At 46.5% G+C, this 18,995-nt stretch overlaps 1 protein-coding gene across 8 annotated transcripts in view; it reads right to left on the bottom strand.

Annotated features, from left to right (window-relative positions):
• LOC138528617 (ankyrin repeat domain-containing protein 50-like) overlaps positions 1–18,995 on the bottom strand; it is a 394,440-nt gene that overhangs the window by 20,972 nt on the left and 354,473 nt on the right. For all 8 annotated transcript variants that reach the window (XM_069640417.1, XM_069640419.1, XM_069640418.1 and 5 more), the window contains one exon: positions 17,334–17,563. In XM_069640417.1, the coding sequence (XP_069496518.1) occupies positions 17,334–17,563 (230 nt within the window). The remainder of the gene's footprint in view (positions 1–17,333; positions 17,564–18,995) is intronic.

Here is an 18,995-nt window from a genome sequence, read left to right as displayed (position 1 = left end):
ACCCCTCCAGGACAGAGTTCAGAAATCCATCTTAACACTGGCTAACCGGTGGAAACAAACAGACAGAGGCAGAACGAACAAGAAGAACCTGAGTGAGTGTAGGCCCTGGTGAAGTTCCCCTTTAAGACCAGAGGTAATGGGCAGAACGGGGAATCTTTAATCAACAGGAGAAACTCATCCCAGTGAAACTGACAAAATATTGAATGTAAAGTTGATGAAAATGAACTTTATTAATGTGAGAAATTGAACCACAATTGAATCTGAGAATGAGATCATTAATTTCTGGTGACCAACACCCTTGCAAGGAGGGAAAGTATTCCCAAGTTTGAGAAACAGGGAATGGGACATATCAGAAAGAGAAGTCTATGACGTTAAGTCCAGAGACACCCACAAGATAAAAGATAAAGAAGACAAACCCAGCAAGTAAGGCGGGACATTAATTGCCAAGACAGCATATCACACATAAGAAAGTGTATGTTTCAGAGACCTGCCTGAATCAAAGATGAAGCAACGTGCAAATAGGGGTTCCTGGAGAACAACCCCTAAAGAGAAGGAAAAGCCCACACACCGGGTGAAATAATTACGAGAACTCCTACAGAGCGTGACCAGAGACTATTTAAGGACATCCTATTAGCAAAACTCTGAAGCAGAAGGCGAACCACTGCCCGAAGAGACAACCAAGAGAAGTGAAGCATTCTCCTGACCGTAGTCTGTTAGAATAGTGGTAGGGTCAGTTAGACTTAGTTTCTGGATAGCAGACTTATTCATTTGGACATTTCCCGACGAGCAGCATAGTTCTTTACATAGGCAAGGACCACCACATAGAAATGGGGAAAGCGAAGCCTTTTCTTATTTAACTAAACGCTCAGTAGAAATGTCATCAATGTGTTCGTGCCCTTCTGACCCGCCACACGACCCTCACGTCAATTAATCGGAACACATTCTATTGAGCGAGTGGTGCTGGAAGAGCTCTTTTCCAACCCAGACTGCAATACTGTGGAACATGCTCTCATCCACTCAAACTGGAGGGCAATGTTGTGAAAATTATATATTTTTTAAAAAGTTAACCTTCATTTTGTACATCTACCTAGGGAGTGGTCAGCTGCATGTCACAGAGAACTTCACAGCCTCGATGGAAGTTGGATGCGTGCTAAATAGATGCGAACTATGTCACACCATGCAGAAGCTACCCGTGTGGTACACGAAGCAGCCACAAAGTGAATCAAATATCTGACCTCCAACTCATACAAACTAACGTTTTGGTCTCATATATGGGCCATCATGATTTAAAAGTCTTTGAGAGGTTTCCGAATGCTCCGTTGTATATATAACTGGACACTGAAATCATGTCAATGTGTTATGCTTCTATGGCACCAGTTGGCCTGGACAGACCAAAGTAGTTCCTGGTACATACTGGTGTCAAACTAACCAGGCTCTCCTAGGCTGCAAGAATGGGCTAAATAGCTCCCAACTAATTTGATTCCTGCCGAGGGACTTACCGCTCACACTCCTTGTGTCACAATAGACCAGGGAATTCCAGAAGCAGGTTAGTTCTATAGTGTTTCGCACAGGGCTTTAACTAGGGCCCCAGGCGATAAGACCCGATCCGGCCCACCAGAGAGGGTCTTAAGGCTGCTGAAAACCCGGGGTTTTAAGAATAATGTATTTTCATTCAACGCGTGCAGCATCCCATTCATTGAATGAAAATATTGGCACAAGAGGCTGCCATGGATCTCCATTTCCATAGTGACCATGGCGCGGCACCAGAAGTGCGGTGGCGGATGATGGGCCGCTGCTGCTTAACGGGGGAGGGGGGACAGGGTTAGAGGAAACGCTAAAAAATTCAAGCTAAGGGGGCTGGGGGGAGGCGCTGCACGGCGGGGGAAGCAGCCTTCAGGTTCCACGTAAAACGGGCCGAGATTAGTAGTTTCAGCCTGCCATCGAAGAAACCTAATTGGCTACCCTCCCGCCCCGGGTGCCACTAGCCATTCTAACTGCTAAACACAGTCCCCAGCTATGCCCCGTATTCTGTGATCAATCACCACTTTAATTATCAGACAGTACTAATCTCGCAAATTTCCAATAAAAAAGAAAAACACATTGTAGGAGTCCCCACAGCGGAATCATCGCAGCCTACATCACTCACTGCACGATTCCCCTACAACCTAGAAACGTGCACTTTCTAGATCTCGCAGCGCAGAAGAAAAGCTAGTCATTGTGAATAACAATACGTAGAATGGCCACAAGATGGCAGCCTTCGTCCCTCACGTTCAGTCACCCTTCAAACTAAACATACCAGAAGAGTTTCACAACGTTATTTTTGTTTAAACTGGCAATGCAAAGATGTGAAACGCCCCCGTCTTCTGTGCTTTTGGTCATCATTTAAAAAAAATACGTTTGATAGACTTCACCCTCCAGGGCAAAGATATATTTCCTTACAGAAAAAGTCCAGCTCCGGTTTGATGTCGAGTACAGTGGAGAAGGTAAAAAGTCATGCGTGTCTATACAAAAACACCACGCGTGATGGATGAAAGGTGCTCAATAATAAGCACCACTGGGACTGTCTGGACAATCACCGCCCACTCCATCGTCCCTCTTCTTCCCCTCCTCCTCCCCCCCTGCACTTGTATGCCTCCGCTTGCCCCGCACCTACCTCCCACCCTAGCATTTTCCCTTCTTCTCCGACCTACACCTGCCCCATCCCCTCCCTCAGCACTACTTATTACTGCTCTTGCACGATCCGAATGACAAGGCCAAGTAGGACCGTTATTGTTGTTTTCTTCCCTGCCCCCTCCTTTGTCGTGTGGTGCCTTAAAATACAATTTTCTGTACAGGCGCGTTACAAATAAATAAAATAAATGAAGTCTAACCTCGTTGGAAAGTAGGAATCTTGATATGTGGCTGCAGATAGCAATAGACCAAAGGTTTATGTGCCACAGTGTTAGCAAACATTGAAATAACGAGCAAAGGAATAGGACTTGCCAATGTGCACTATGAACATACACCTGTGACCTTTGTACATTTACATCTTACTGTGGACGCCTACCAGCCGCAAATGCACCAATGCAGAAATCAATAGGATTGCTGGAAAAGATATACACAGAAGCCAGTAAGCCTTTCACAAATGCACTAAGGCATGCAGAATTTTAGTGATGTAAACGTATAAAATTCTTTTTATTGTTGCCCACTGCACGTGTTGCCCTGGGTGTAACAGTCCAACCAGCCTGGTGTGAAATCACCCCTGACCCCTCCCGGTCCGTCCGTGCTGTCTCTATATATTAACCCACCGCTTCTGTATTCGAATTCTGTTCATTTCAGAAAAAAAGCGGCCCACTTTTGCCCAAAAAACTTCCCAATACTATTAATATGGCTTTTTTTCCAGGCATTGCCCTAACGACGTATAGGGAATTCCGAGCCTGTCTGCACCTCGCCTAGAATCATCTTTGAAAGAATACGTCAATGTTGTGGGACCAGGCGCGTTGATACCGCTCAAATAGAAGTAAATATTTTCACATACGGGATACTTGAAATATTTCGCTGTTTTTGACTGCACAGGTTGCCATTCATATTATTCATTTTTGTACACGTGTTCCCCAAAATAATTCTCTGTCACGCCGTGGGGGCTGAATGAAGCGTCGCATTGTTATTTGTCCTTGAATCCACTGCACAAACATGCAGTACCCTGTGTGGGTTCCATGTAATAATGTTGCTGTGAAAAAGTCGTCCGGTTCTGGCGACTTTTTCCTGGCTACCAAAATTCTTTCCCCAAATATTCTAGGAGGGGTATAGTTATATATTATTACCTCCAGTCCTAGAATATTTGGGGAAAGTGTTTTGATAGCCTGGAGGGTGCATCCTGAATGCATTTTTGAAAAAGGTTGCCAACCTGACGACATTTTCACAACAACAATATTACCCCGATACCCCTGCAGGAGACTGCACCAGCCCTGTCCTCCTGGCAATAGGAAACCCAACCTTTGGTGTAAGTCTGTACTACACAGGCTGGTAGTGTGGCTGAGCAGCCAGACTAATCTCAAGAGGGGCCAATGTGAGCTGTAAGGTTGTAACACAATGACAGTTACTCAAATAAACACTAAAACTCAAGGTTTCTAGATTAAACTATTATTTAACAGTCAGTTGGATAAGCCTTCTTCAGAAGGGAGCAAAATATACTTCAAAACACACTCTTAGTTTCTCTAATCAGACAACCATTGGGGATGGCACACAGACACGTCCTATACCCTCAGGTGACTTAAATAGCTAGGACACTGGACATTGATTTATCACTGGTCCATTTAGAGAAATACTGAGATTGGTACAAACAATTAGATATGGGAATAAACAAAGGTTAACAAACAATTTATAACCTGAACCATCCAATGCAAAGTAAATTAACCCTTCCTGGAGGAAAGGTAAAAACACAAAGTCAGTGGTAAGAAGAGTCTCTCAGGGAGCCAGGAAAGCCAATGTTAGTTGGGCAAAGTCTAGGGGAACTGAAGATCTTCTTGTAGGTAAGTAAGTCTTGCACAATGTTTTTAGAAATGTTTGTAGAAATAAGATCACTTGAAAGGCCACAAGCTAGGAGGCTTGTAAAGGGCAAAGCTGCAAGAAACTCTGCAATGGCAACCAAGACCAGTCTCAACTGAGAGCTAGCAAGGGTACACAACAAGCGTTAAGTCCTCTTAGGTTTACAGTACCTTTTGTTAGAAGCAAACTGGATCCAGCTGCACTTCTGTTCCTGCGTAGGTCTGCAGATCCTGTGTCACCAGGCCTCAGACATGGGGACAAGAGGGAGGACGTCTGGGGACGCCTGCACTATGAATAGAAGGTCGGCTGCAGCAATGGGCAAATGTCAGATCAGCTGCACTTCGCGGTTTCAGCTCCTCGCAACTCTCGCAAATAGCACCACCGTAGACTCTCGGATACCTTCTTGGGCTTTCCTCGCATCTGGGGACCAGCACTCTGTTGAGGTGGCTCAGGCTTGGTCAAACCTGCTTCATGGAAGTCAGGAGGATTTTCCTGGAGTTCGGGTCCCACTTAAAAGCAATGCACGCAATCTGGTGTTCCTCTCCCTGGTACTTTGGTTCCTGCAGCAGCAATGAAAGTACACCCAACTCCGAGAGGATGTCCAGACGAGTTCACTTTGGGGTTGATTGGTCCCACCAACCCAAGGGGAGAAGCCGTCCTTGATGGGCTTTTCTAGTCCAGGCAAATTCAGAGCTTCAGCACAGCAGCAGGGATTCACCAGACAAACCAACGGTCCAGGAGTTGCAGCAGGTGTCGCTTTCAAGTTCTTGTTCAGATTCCTTCTTCCAGTGGTCGACACTGCCTTCCAAGCCAAAAGTCCCACCTTTTATGTAGGTTTCTCCCATTCATTTGCAGCCTAGCTATCACTCACACAGCAGGGTGGCTGTCCCCCTTTGGGTGCATTCCTGTAACCAAGGGGATTAAGCACAGGGAGTTCTGGGCACCTCCCTCACTTCCTGCCCCTGCCAGACAAGATGGAGCCAGAGGCGGGCTTCACCAGTGAATCCTGCCAAAGAAAAAAAATGAACAAAGGGACCAAACCTGGTTTGGCTCGCAGAGTAAATCTCAAGAAGGACCTTTCCAACAAGAAATGGTGAAAAAAAAGACCGGGGCACAAAATGGGCACCCATGGGTGTCTTACTGCAGCTGCAATTGCAGCCCGCTGTAAAAACACACAATGGTAGGAAAAAGTAAACTACTGCCACCAGCCATTAATTGTAGAAAGGGTAAATGTTAAAGGAATTTGTACCGCACACCGTCACCATGGGTTAGTAAGGTGAAGAGGGAGTAGGATAGTGAGGGGAGTGGTGTTCTGTTGGCAGCTTCAACTCAGTATACACCGGGTGCTGACCTTTGGTGCGCATATCGGATCGATGTCAGTCCTCGTGTGCTGTTGGTGCGGCTTATGTGTTGCTGCAGTGTTGTGAAGTGCGTGCGGGTTGTTGTGAGAGAGATGGTTGTGTGAGTTTGAGTGAGAGAGGTATGCAGAAATGTTGAGGTTTTTTTGTGTTAGTGGGTTATATGATATTTAACATGCTAACATTCACAATTCTGCCCAAGTGCGACACTTGCCAACCTTCACAATCCCATCAAGAAGCGACTCAGGCTGACGTTGCGAATTCCGTCCAAGTGTGGAGCATGCTAACATTCGCAAATCCATCCAAGTGTGGCATTTGCTAGCCTTCACAATTCCATCCATGTGTGGCACATGCTTACATTCACAATCCTATCCAGACGCGACGTAGGCCAATGTTCACAATTCTAAGTTTGGCATTTGCTAACCCTCATAATCCTGTCTATGTGTGGCACATGGCAACATTCCAAATCCTGTCCAGAGGCGGCGCAGGTCAGTGCTCATGAATTTTATTTAAGTGTTGGATATGCTAACATTCAAATTCAATCCAAGTGTGGCACATGCCAACGTTCACAGTCCTATCTGGAGGCGACGCAGGCTAATGTCCACAATTCTAAGTGCGAGATATGCTAACATTCGGGTCCCATACAAGTGTGGCACATGCGGACATTCACAATCCCGTCAACATGCTACTTAGGCCAATGTTCACAATTCCATCCAATTGTGGGACGTGCCAACATTCACAGTCCCATCCAGATGCGACACAGCCCGGAGTTCACGGTTCTAAGTGTGGCGCTTGCTAGCCTTCACAATTCCATCTTTGCGCAGCATATGCCAACATTCATAATCCTATGTAGATGTGACGCCGGCTAAAGTTAAGAATTCCATCGAAATATTTGCACATGCTAACATTCACAATCCTATCTAGATGCGATGTTGGCTGAAGTGTGGCACATGCGAACACTCACAATCCTATCGAGATATGACACAAGCTGAAGTTAAGAATTCCATCTAAGCGTGGCGCATGCGAACATTCACAATCCTATCTAGACGCGACGCAGACCAATCTCCACTGTTCTCTCTAGATGTGGCACTTGTTAACACTGGCAAGTAAGTTAGTATGTTATGCAAGGCAACATTTACAGTCCAGCCCTGAAATGGATTAGGCTAGTGGTCACACATTTCTTTCAGAATTGTTACATGAGAAACTAGACAAAGGGGATACTAAGTAACCCCTACAGCACCCTATTGTAAGATAGTGTGCTGGGTCTAGAAAGTTACAAAATGTAAGTAAAGTCAATTTCACTTCACTGTTCTTGGAAACAGTTTTACCAAGAGAAGGTATTTAAACCTTTGGGAAATCTGAAATACTTCCCTGTGCCACTGCACTGTAGGTGTTGTGTCACAATGTAAAACGATGATGCCTATGGAGATTGTCAGGCTCCAAAGTCACAAGAAACAGAGTCCAAATCACAGAAAACTACATGTGCGTGAGAAAAAGGCTTCACTCTCTCCACATTAGAAATTAAAAGTCCTAAAGTCCAGCGAAAAGTGCTGGGGGTTTCTAAGGTAGAAGGGAATTATTCTCCCTAACAAAGGTCAAAACGTGTCAGATACCCACAAAGAAGTCATATGATTCCATACATTGAAAGCTTGCGTAGGAAAGGAGTTTCTATTACTGAGACCTATCTTTCAAAGCAGTTGGTCATCCGTCACATAGGGAGAATGGAAACACCAAAAACAATGTAAGCAAAGCTTTAAATAATATTTATGAAAGTGAGGTTGGCAAATGGCCTATATGACATATGATATTTTATTTGTATCGCGCTCGTACACAAGTGTTTCAGAGCGCGACTAGGCAAGGGATGGGAACAGGGGAGAACACAACGATCTTACTAGGCCGAGTGTCATTGAGAACGTGCAAGTGCATGGGAAAGGAATAAAGTGCATGGAAGGGGGAGAGTGGAAGGTGCGGAGCAGAGGAGAGCAGAATAAATAATAAATAGAACATTGAGGCAATAAACAGTGGTAGTGCTACAGGATTAACGTTTTGATGGATAAATGTTCAATTTGACGCAAATAGACATTGTATGTGTTAAATGTAACTTAAATTGATAGTTAAAAAATATGTACGCTGTATGACAATGCATTACTTACCGTAAAAGCATTTCTGATGGTTGTATCTGCTTAGATTCACATACTGTGCATAGGTCCGACATCCAGTGGTCACTGCGGAGTATTGCATTTTGTTTTTCGTAGTCGAAAAGGGGACGTCGACAAGGCGTGTCTGTAACACTATCCCTATAGTGACGTGCGTTGTACCCACAATCCCTCACGCGTCGAGGTCCCTCTGTTTGTATTTTTCTGCCCTGAGGGAGCCTTCTAGACGTGAGGGGGTACAGAAAAGAGAGAAATATAGGAAAGGATGTCTATGTTCCTTCCATCCGAGCGGGGAGGAAGGGCGGGCGCATGTGAATCTAAGCAGATACATCCATCAGAAATGCTTTTACGGTAAGTAATGCATTGTCTTCTGATGTTTGTTAATCTGCTTAGAATCACATACTGTGCATAGACTAGCGAGCAGTACCCGGAGTTGGCGGTGGGTTATGAGAAGGAACAGTAGAGAAAAGATGTCTTAATACTGCCTGTCCCACCTGGGAATCAGATCTAGAGTGTGCATCTAGACAGTAGTGTTTTGTAAAGGTGTGCACAGAACTCCAGGTAGCCGCTTTGCAGATGGACTCAAGGGGAACATTTGCAATGAATGCTATGGAAGCCCCAGTGCCTCGAGTGGAATGTGCTCTTGGCTTGAAGGGTAGTTCTCTCTTAGCAAGAGTGTAACAGAGAGTGATGCATTGTACAATCCATCTAGATATAGTGGACTTAGAAACTGCATCTCCTTCTCTTGCTGCTGCCACAGAGACAAAGAACTGATTAGTCTTTCTCAGTGTTCTGGTTCTTTCCATGTAGAACATGACAGCTCTGCGTACATCTAGTGTATGCAGACTTTTTTCTCCCAAGCTGGAAGGGTTTTGAAAGAACGTTGGTAGTTCTATAGACTGGTTTACATGAAATTTCGAGATGAAGTTTGGTGCAAACCTTGGGTGTGTGCGTAGAACCACCTTATCCTTGTGAACTGTTACGAAGGGGTCTAGTACAGAAAGAGCCTGTAGTTCACTTACTCTCCTAATGTCGGTGATGGCTATTAGGAAAGCAGTTTTAAGAGTGAGGTATTTAAGAGTTGCCTTGTGCATGGGTTCGAAAGGAGCGCCCATGAGTCTAGAAAGTACCACGTTTAAATCCCATCCGGGAGCTGGGTTAGCTATCGGAGGGTGTATTCTCTTTACCCCCTCCATGAAGGCCTTGATAACTGGTATCTTCCACCACGACACTTTAAGTTGGGAAGTGGTGTATGCAGAAAGTGCCGCTAGGTGGACTTTAATGGAATTAAACACTAGACCTGAATCCAGTAAATGGGTCAAGTACAGAACAATGTTAGTGGGAGAGCAGTCAACCGGGTTGATGTTCTTACCTCTACACCAGATGACAAATCTTTTCCACTTGCTAGAATAGCAGTGGCGAGTATTAGGTTTTCTGGCTTCCCTGAGGATGTCCATACATCTCTGTGGGAGTTGTAAATGTCCAAATTCTATGATCTCAGGAGCCAGACTGCTAAGTTCATGGTCTGAGGGCATGGATGCAGTGTCCTGCCCTTGTCCTGTGACAGCATGTTGTACGGGCAGGGAGGTTTCACTGGGGGAGATAGGGACATCTCCATCAAGTGAGCGAACCATGGCTGCCGGGCCCACATTGGGGCCACTAGTATCATGGTAACCTGCTCCTGGTGCATCTTGTGCACCACTTTGTTGAGGAGGGGAGTCGGGGGAAAGGCGTAAACAAATTTCCCTGACCATTGAATCGACAGACCGTTCCCCTTGGACTGGTTCTGGGGGTACCTGGAGGCGTAACTTTGGCATTGTGAGTTCTCCAGGGTTGCGAACAGGTCTATTTCCGGGAATCCCCATTGCGTGAAGACGTCTAAAACGATGCCATTCGTACTCTTCGGGCAGGGGGAAGTCTCTGCTGAGTTTGTCTGCTAGCAGATTGAGTTCCCCTGGTACATGTTGTGATAGTAGGAACATGTTGTGTTTGAGAGCCCACTTCCATATATTCTGGGACAGCTTGGACAGTCCTGGAGAGTGAGTGCCCCCTTGCTTGTTGAGGTAGTACATGGCTGTGGTGCTGTCTGTGAGGACCATCACTGTCTTTCCTTGTAAGTGTTCCTGAAAGGCTTTCAGTGCTTTGAACACCGCTAGTAGTTCCAGCAGGTTTATATGCTTGGATGCTAAGCTCGGAGTCCACACTCCGTGAGCAGTCTGATGGGATAGGTGAGCCCCCCATCCTGTAAGGGATGCGTCTGTGGTTAGAGTGGCTTCCACTGCGGGTGTGGCAAAAGTTTTCCCTAATAACAGGTTTTCTTTTGTCCACCACCGTAGCGAGAGAACCAAGGCCTGCGAGACCACCACTAGATCGTCCCATTGTCCGCTGGCCTGACACCACTGGCTGTAGAGCCACTCTTGCATTGGGCGCATGCGCAGGCGCGCGTGAGGTACCAAACAAATACATGACGCCATCATCCCTAGCAAGCGCATTGCTTTGCGTACCGTCACCTCTCGACCTGCCACATACTGGGGGATCTGAAACAGCATGTTTTGGACCCTCTCGTTGGAGGGGAAGACGAGGCCGTCCTTTGTTCGAATTAGAGCCCCTAGGAACTGTTTGATTTGGCTGGGCTCTAAGCTGGACTTCTTTTCGTTGATGGAGAAGCCCAGTTGGGACAAAAGGTCTACGGTCTTTTGGGTATTTGAGAAGCATGTTTCGTAAGAATTCCCTGTTATGAGCCAGTCGTCGAGGTAAGGGTATACCGGGATGGATAACCTGCGCAGGTGGGCCGCTGCCACTACTTTCGTGAATACCCTTGGTGCAGATGCTATCCCGAAGGGTAGTACTCTGAACTGGTAGTGTTTGTTTTCTATCTTGAACCTGAGGTATTTTCTGTGCGCTGGCAACATTAAAATATGAAAGTATGCATCTTTCATGTCCAGTGTTGTCATGTAATCCCCCTGTGATAACAGTGGGATTACTTCCTGCAAGGTCACCATACGAAACTTTTGGGGTTTGACAAACTTGTTCGCTGGGCGCAGATCTAATACAGGGCGCATGGTTAAGTCCTTTTTGGGTACAAGGAAGTACACTGAATAAATACCTTCTGTTACCTGAGATAGGGGGACAGCCTCTATCGCTTCTTTTTTCAGTAGCTCTTCTACTTCTTGAAGAAGAATAGTGAGGTGTTCCGGTGACATGCATCGGTTCCGTGGGGGTCTGTACTTCGGGGAACCGTTGAATTCGAAGCAGTATCCGTGGGCTATGGTGGATAATACCCAGCGGTCTGACGATATTCCCTTCCATGCTGAAAGGAACGATGTTAGCCGGCCCCCGACCGGTGATGCATGGGAGGGGACCCGAATCTTCGGGTCATTTGTTGGTATTGGGCGTGGAACCTTTGGGGCTGGAGCCGCGACCTCTTCCTTTGCCACGCCGTTGGCCTCTTTGACTGAACTGGGTGTTGCTACCCTGGTTAGAGGGCCAGTTGGTAGCAGAGTAAAATTGCTGTTGGTTTTGCTGCTGGCGTTGGCCACGAAAGGAGCGTCTATTGCCATAGCTGCGTCTGTTAGGGGGCCTAGAAATTTGGTCAAGAGTCTTGATGGTATCAAACTCTTTCTTCGCATGTTCTAGGGCTTCATCAACTGCTTTCCCAAACAGATGTGTTTGTTCTATGGGCTTATTTATCAGGGAAGCCTGGGTTTCCGGCTTAAATCCCGAATTGCGCAGCCAGACATGGCGTTTGAGAAGTATTCCCTGAACCAGGGAACGGCCAGCCGTCTCTGCAGCATCTAAGGAGTTCTTTACGATGCCCTGGTTTACAAGAGTTCCCTCTGAGACTATAGCTAGCAGGCGTGAACGCAGGGGTTCTGGTGCGTCCTCTGCTTCGCTGCGCAGCTTGCTCCACTGTGCATCTGCGTAGCTAGCTAGTAGGGAATTGTTATTCGCAATCCTAGTAGAGAAGGCGGCGGAGGTCGTGATTCTCTTCCCAAGTGCGTAGAGCTTCTTGCCCTCCTTGTCAGGTGGTGCCTCACTAGTGGATAGTGGTACCCCCGCCCTCTTTCTTGTATTAGTAACTACGAGGGAGTCCGGAATAGAATGTCCTTTGATGTACAAAGGGTCAGAGGACGAAGGGCTGAAGAGCTTTTCTATCCGAGCGTTGACTCCTCTGACTAAGGCCGGATTGGAAAGGGAAGGAGTTATTCTTCTCTTTATAGAAGCCAGGAGCGGAATAGACTGACTAACAGGGGCTTTTTCTTTAATAACTCTCTCTACAAAGTCTATGTCAGGAAGAGTCTCCCCTGTGTCTATTTCAAAATGCGCTGCTGCCTTGCGCAATAGTGCATTAAGTGAAGGTTGGTCATCTATGGGAGAGGTGTTTTCCAATGGGTGAATCCTTGGGAGGAGAAAGGTGAAAGACATCAGGGTCTGAATGCACTGATGGGGATTGCCAAGGCTGTACTGATGGGGATTGCCAGGGCTGCGAGGTAGCTGTATCTTCTTCAAAAGCTCCTGCACTAGTGTAAGGATCTTCTTCAAACCCCTCCTCCTCATGTTCTTCCTCTCCACCCAAACACTCCTCATCTTCCTGGAGGTATTGCTCCTCTTCAGTGAGGTCATATGCGTCTGTAGAAGGGGGAAACAGCCTAGGAATCTTGACCCTAGGGTCATCCTGGGGCCATTCTCTTGGTCTTTTGGGTGTGGGTGGGTTTTGGCTTCCCAAACACCTTTCCATCTTCTCCATACAAGAGTGGAGTCTTTCAAGGGTCTCATGGGGGGACCCCTGAATAGTCTAGAGGGGGGAAATCAGTGTCTTCACCTTCAAAACAATTGGAACGCTCCCACAATGTCGAAGAAATGTTTCCGTCGCCCTCTGAAAAGCCCTCCGGTAGTTCAGAAGTGCCCTTAGATGAAGGGGGCAGTTCCTGGCTACTTTTGCGCTTTTTCGGCGTTTCCATAGCTTTTTGTGCGGTATTCGACGTTTGTTTCGTCGTCCGCTTACGCTTCTCTTCAGAAACAATTCTCGCCAGGCTCTCGACAACGAGTTCGTCAGTAGAAGGCTCTGGTGTCGACGTTGCCTGCGTTACGCGTTGTTCCTCGACGGCCGCTCTATGGAGCGTTACGTCGGATGATTTTGAGGTAGCGCCTGTGCTCGATGAAAGCCCAATCGCTGGTCGCGGCTGCGTTTGCGGGTGGGGCTTGAGACCCTTACGGTCTAAGGTAGACGCCGGAGTGCCCTGCGTCCCCTTCGGCGCTGATGGATCCTTCGTCGAAGAAGAGCCGTGGGTTGTGTGCTTAGGCCTATGGGGTCTATGTGCGTCCTTGTCGCCGGGGTGTTCATCCCCATAAGCAGGGCGTGAGCCGAGCCCGTCGGGGCCGGGGACGGACGTCGAAGAGCGCGAGTGCTCCTTCTGGGGGTTAATGACTTCCGTAACGGACGTCGAGTTATCACCCTCCTCGTCACTTTCTTTAACAGCGGCGGCGGGTGAGGAAACTGTCTTCGACATAGCGTAGTCCGCCCACCTCTTAACTTTCCGTTCTTTAAGAGTTCTTGGTTTCAAGAGCTTACAGGCTGTGCAGCTGTCCTCTTTATGATCGAGGGGCAAGCAACGATTACAGAGCTTGCGTTTGTCCTTCCAAGTGTATTTGCCCCTACAGCGTGGGCAAAACTTAAAAGGTGTCCTCTCCATAGCTAAGGCAATAAAAACTGGTGATGACAACCCCAAGGGAAAGATAGGGGAGAAAGAAAGACATTCTCGACGAGAAGATAAAAGTTCGAACCCCCACTCTCCCTACTGTATGTTGGCCGGCGAGGCCTGGCCACGTGTTCGGCAGCGCCGAAGGATCTCCTCCGTCTCTTCCCCTCCGTCGAAAACTTGCTCGGCGGAGAAACAGCTTCACAGCTAACGTCGAGGGGAGGGATCTTTAACAATAAGTAAAAATTAAGGACCGAGGTCCGTAGTAAGTGTTTTGCAATGTCTCTCTAGGAGCTCCGCGTAAGGCGACCATAAGCTGGGCGGAAAAAAACAATCTGAGGGACTTCGACGCGTGAGGGATTGTGGGTACAACGCACGTCACTATAGGGATAGTGTTACAGAGACGCCTTGTCGACGTCCCCTTTTCGACTACGAAAAACAAAATGCAATACTCCGCAGTGACCACTGGATGTCGGACCTATGCACAGCATGTGATTCTAAGCAGATTAACAAACATCAGAAATACCATTATAAATTGGGCACTGAAATATATTTTGGCATTCTCAATTTTACATAGTTCTATTATACCGATGTGCGCCTATCATCAGTACAGTTTACCGGTTGGTGGCTTCTTCAGCCGTAATTGGACAATCATCAACAACGCATCCGTGATGACCATTATTTGGGACGATCGCCAGACACCAATCTGTCCTTTTGCAGTTGCTGTAATGAAGAGCAACATGGCATGGCAGCCTATAGGTTCTGAAAACGTGCGGATGTGAAAGAGTTGCATTTGTAATTTAAACCACTAATTTTTTCTCTGTAATGGAATGCCATGTGCGATCAGAAATCGGTGACGTAAGAACTTTCTGTGAAGAATGCAAAGACTGGGATTAATCGATGAAAAATCCGCATTACAAGATCACCGTTCATAGTTAAACAAAAAATGAGAACCATGCAATGTTTGCTTGCATGAACCTCTATTGGAAAAGTTACCCATGTTTTCGTGGACTTAATTACCAGCGTTATGTCAAAATTAAAAGTACTTGTTACGCTCCGGACTATTGCCGTTTTCTTCAAAACAAACTTTTGAGAAGAAAAGATATTTTGCGTCTGTTATGGATGTGTGCGTTTATGGTTCTGCGTTAGATAACGTTCTGACATTGGTGACAACAGGGTACGTTAGACTACTCTGTCCACTAACGTCATTAAAATAGGTGGAGTTCATAGTGAACGTCTAGTGATGTCAGCGTCCGGAACGGGTGATCTGAATTAGAGCCGCGAGGGCATTTGAACTTAGTGCGATGAATCAACGGATAAGATTAGTACAACACATGTACAAGAGTGATGTAAATAAAAAAACATTTCAATACCCGACCCATTGTTTTCGCATGTGTTAAAGTGAGAAAAACTCTGGTAAGTTGCATTGGAATTGTTTTTAAGAACGATTGAATTGTTTTTAAGAACGATTGATCTATGCTCTCACATACATGCCCGATTGATTGGGCCAATACGATTGCTGACCGAAGTACCCCTTTAACACATTGGCTGCTGAAAGGTTTAGCCTGTTTACCCTTGCCTATCAACCCAGAGGGCCCCTTTAATGTAAAAACATGCATTCTCTGCGTTTCCTTTATAGCTGTGGGCGTTTAGTGTTCCTATTTTGATAGCGCCTTGGTTGTACATTCTTTTATATTCCACAGTACTATTGTGCTGCTACTGCATCAGCTCACACCTTCCTGAAGTGTACAGCCTGCACTTGGCACATGCGACCAAAAGAAGTGAGGTGGGGGTAAACCTGTCTGGTTGGTATTGATTTAGTAGTAGTGTGGGGGTTGAGTAGGCAGTTTAGGCACTGCTCATCCCTGTACTCCTGCAAAGCAGCAGTCCTTCGTCACAGTGAAGTATATACTGGAGTCCCTGAACAATCAACCAAAGTTGCTTGACTTCTATCCTTCAACGCCAACCTTTGGTACAGTTTAAAACCAGCGTGGCTCTCGCTGCTACCTCCTCTCACCCTCACTGGCTCCTAACAATAACCACTCAGGAGGCCCAAACGCAGGTGCGAATGCATTTAGTGAAATTTCATCAAAATCCAGGAAGTACCTGGCACCATGTCCTTGCAATACAATATAAAATCGTAATGCACCCTGAAATCGGAATACCCATATCCGGATGAGCTCCTAGAAACCCCTCATTGCTTCAGATAGGATTTGTTTTCCATTTGTGGAGACTGCATAGCACCTAGATCCTACACTTGAGGGTGCTACTACTCCTAAAATCCCACGGGAGAGGTTGTCCCATTCTGACACCACCACCTAGTCTTGGTTGCACCTATATAATAGCATGGCCAGGATGGTTATCGCACAAAAGGGATGACCCGCTCGGCAGGTTCTAATCACCTGAATCTTGTCATTCTACTCCACAGACTGTTTGGTAAGTGGGTTTGACTGAATCATTTTTAATTTTAGAACCTCTTCACGTGCTTGGTCTTTTTGATTCTGGCATTTTTATGTTATTGGAGTTGGCCTATCAGCAGCTCTTGACAACTACACTCCCTCATGTGATAAAGAGCGATAACCGCTGCAGTAGAAGCAATGCAACCTGAGCACGCTGGCTTGCAGCAGAGCAGCCTGCCACACGCTGGCCTGCAGCAGAGCAACCTGCCACACGCCAGCTCGCAGCAGAGCAACCTGCCACACGCCAGCTCGCAGCAGAGCAAGCTGCCACACGCAGAGCAGCATGTAAGGTGGCTCGGCTGAGTATACTGGTCCAAGCACCAACCATAGATCATTCTGTCTAGAATCTTCCATGAACACCATGCACAATTACTGGTTGTCGGTTTGTGGGTAAAGCAAGCCATTTTTAGGCGCCCAGTGTGCTTGCGGTTCACAGTAGAGAGTGCAGCTTGACCTGCTAGGTTATCATCAGCCCTTTTTCACCTGTCCACCACACCCTTTGGTTGCTGTCGCTATGCTGTCTCATTCATAGCTCATGCTCAGAAGAAGGGTGGTATGTATAATAATCATGGAGTCAAAGAAGTTCTGTTCAACATGCAATGATATGAATTCTAACATTATACCAAGGATTTAAACTTGCACCTGATAAGAATCACAATAAGTTTTATTTTCAGAATAAACCTCAATGCAACTCACTTTATGAAGGTTTACACCGATGAAGTAAAAGCAAAGAAAAGTGATTTTCTGAGCGATGGGTTTGCGTTCCGTTGGAGCTTCCCACCTAATGTTTTAGAGACTCCCTCCCTAAAACCTCCAGGTCACGAATCAAAACATTTGTTTATGCACTCAAAGTCTTGCAATAGGTTGGAAAATCTGAGATTTTATCTCCTGCAGGGCAGAAAATGTACCCACGCTCTCCACAAAACGAGAGCACCACAGATGGAGCCGATGGAGAAAATGTATAATGTGGACTCTGCACTCAGAATGTGAATTAAAGTCGGTTTCTGCCACCCGTTAACATGGTTTTCTGGCTCACTCCACCTACAACCTCTGCTTACTAGGTTAGGAAATTATTTCTTCACCACATACAACTACAACCAGAAACCCAATGGATATAGGAGCATAAACTCTTACCTGTGAACATTTTAGTGACGGCCTTGTTCTGCCGACGTGCTGAACACACGAGTAGCAACCAGGATGGGAACAGCTCATGGTGATTGGAGAGCAGCTCAGCAATGGTCCCACTCTTGCCTGATGGCTTCCAGTCGCCATCTTTGAAGCAGCTGCACTCGTCCACAGAGTCCACCAGCAGCAGAAGGTTTTGCGAGGGAGGCTGCAGGTCCAGCAGAGGTAGAAGAATGACCCTGAAACAGAAGCCAGAGATGCCGCTTTTAGTAAGAGTTTGGGGAAGCAAGCAGATCATGTCCACAGAAAACACGCACAAGTCTGATATCTGGACAGCACCATCACCTAGACAAAGCAGTGGGTGCAGGATCTACCCCAGTCACCAGAACCTAGGGCCAAACTGTGCAAGCATGACACCCAAAAAGCGAGACACACACCCATAACAAACTATATGAATAATCCTACGACCTCCGGAGAACTCTAGAGACAGGCGAGACAGCAGAGCCATCACCACCATCACCCTATAGAATGTGGACATGGTGACTGAGGTGGTATAATACAGGTATTTCTGACTTTTAATAGAACACCTCATACATATCCTACACAAACCATTGAGAAATGGGTTAGGACAGGAGCGGTTACCAGTTTGAAACTCAGGCCGCACTCCCTGTTCAGAGTATGTGACCACAAGACTGGCGTTTGGATGGACCTCTTTAATCATATGCTTCCAAGACAGGAGAGGAGTCAGAAGATGTTTCCCATAAGCTAATTAGCTGATATTGGAACAGCAGTCTTGGGTTCCAATTCCTGGTTTGGCAATTGACCAAATCAATGCATGAATTAAGAAAGTTGTACCATGCCCTGTTTAAGTAATCCTTCAGTGCCAATATGTATGGGAAACCACATTAATGCATGCATTTGAGCTACCTAATAGAGGTATTTGAAACCACTGGCTCCTCGGGTGCTAGAACATCAAGACTCCTGAGCACTAGCCAGCATAGGGAATGGTCAGGGATTATAGGGGTCTCAGTCCAAAACACCTGGTAATCCGCATGCAATTTCGAATGCAATTGTTGTGAGGAAGTAGTGTATCGTGAATTAAGGTTTAATCTGTAGCATGATGGACTTTGTATTAAGAAAACAAAATTACTTACCTTTTATAATTCTTTTCCTGAAGGATGAATCATTCTCACAGATCCTCATCTTAATAAAAACCTACAGGCACAAGTCTGGCTTTGGAAACTCATCCACCAGGTTGGCCCAATGGGGCACTGCTCGACATCACTGGCACGCATGACTTCGGATGAGATGTTATGGGTGGTAGACATGAAGCCGGCTGCACCCCATGAACTCATTTCCACCCATTTCCCCACACAGGGTCTGAGGAAACACAGCACTGCAATAGGCTGCAAAGGCTACAAGCATTTGTCTACAGGGTAGGAGGCGAGGTTAAGGAGGAATCAGGGCAAAGAAAGGCAAATCCATCAAAAATGTACATTCCCAAAGATAAGCTATTTGTTCTGCTAAAGGGTTGTTCTTTCCCGAGTTTCATCGTAGACAGAGTACCAAAGCAGTGCATAGCACGGAGCAGAAGAAAAGTTGGAGCACAACAGCAGGAATCTCTGGAGCACTGCACGATTGAAGCGGGAGACCAGAGCTGAAATCCACAAG

The sequence above is a fragment of the Ambystoma mexicanum genome, chromosome 7q (genome assembly GCF_040938575.1).
Source record: "Ambystoma mexicanum isolate Mex_15411 chromosome 7q, UKY_AmexF1_1, whole genome shotgun sequence".
Lineage (NCBI taxonomy): Eukaryota > Metazoa > Chordata > Amphibia > Caudata > Ambystomatidae > Ambystoma > Ambystoma mexicanum.
The sequence above is the reverse complement of the archived record's forward strand: the minus strand, read 5'-3'. Positions and strand labels throughout refer to the sequence as shown.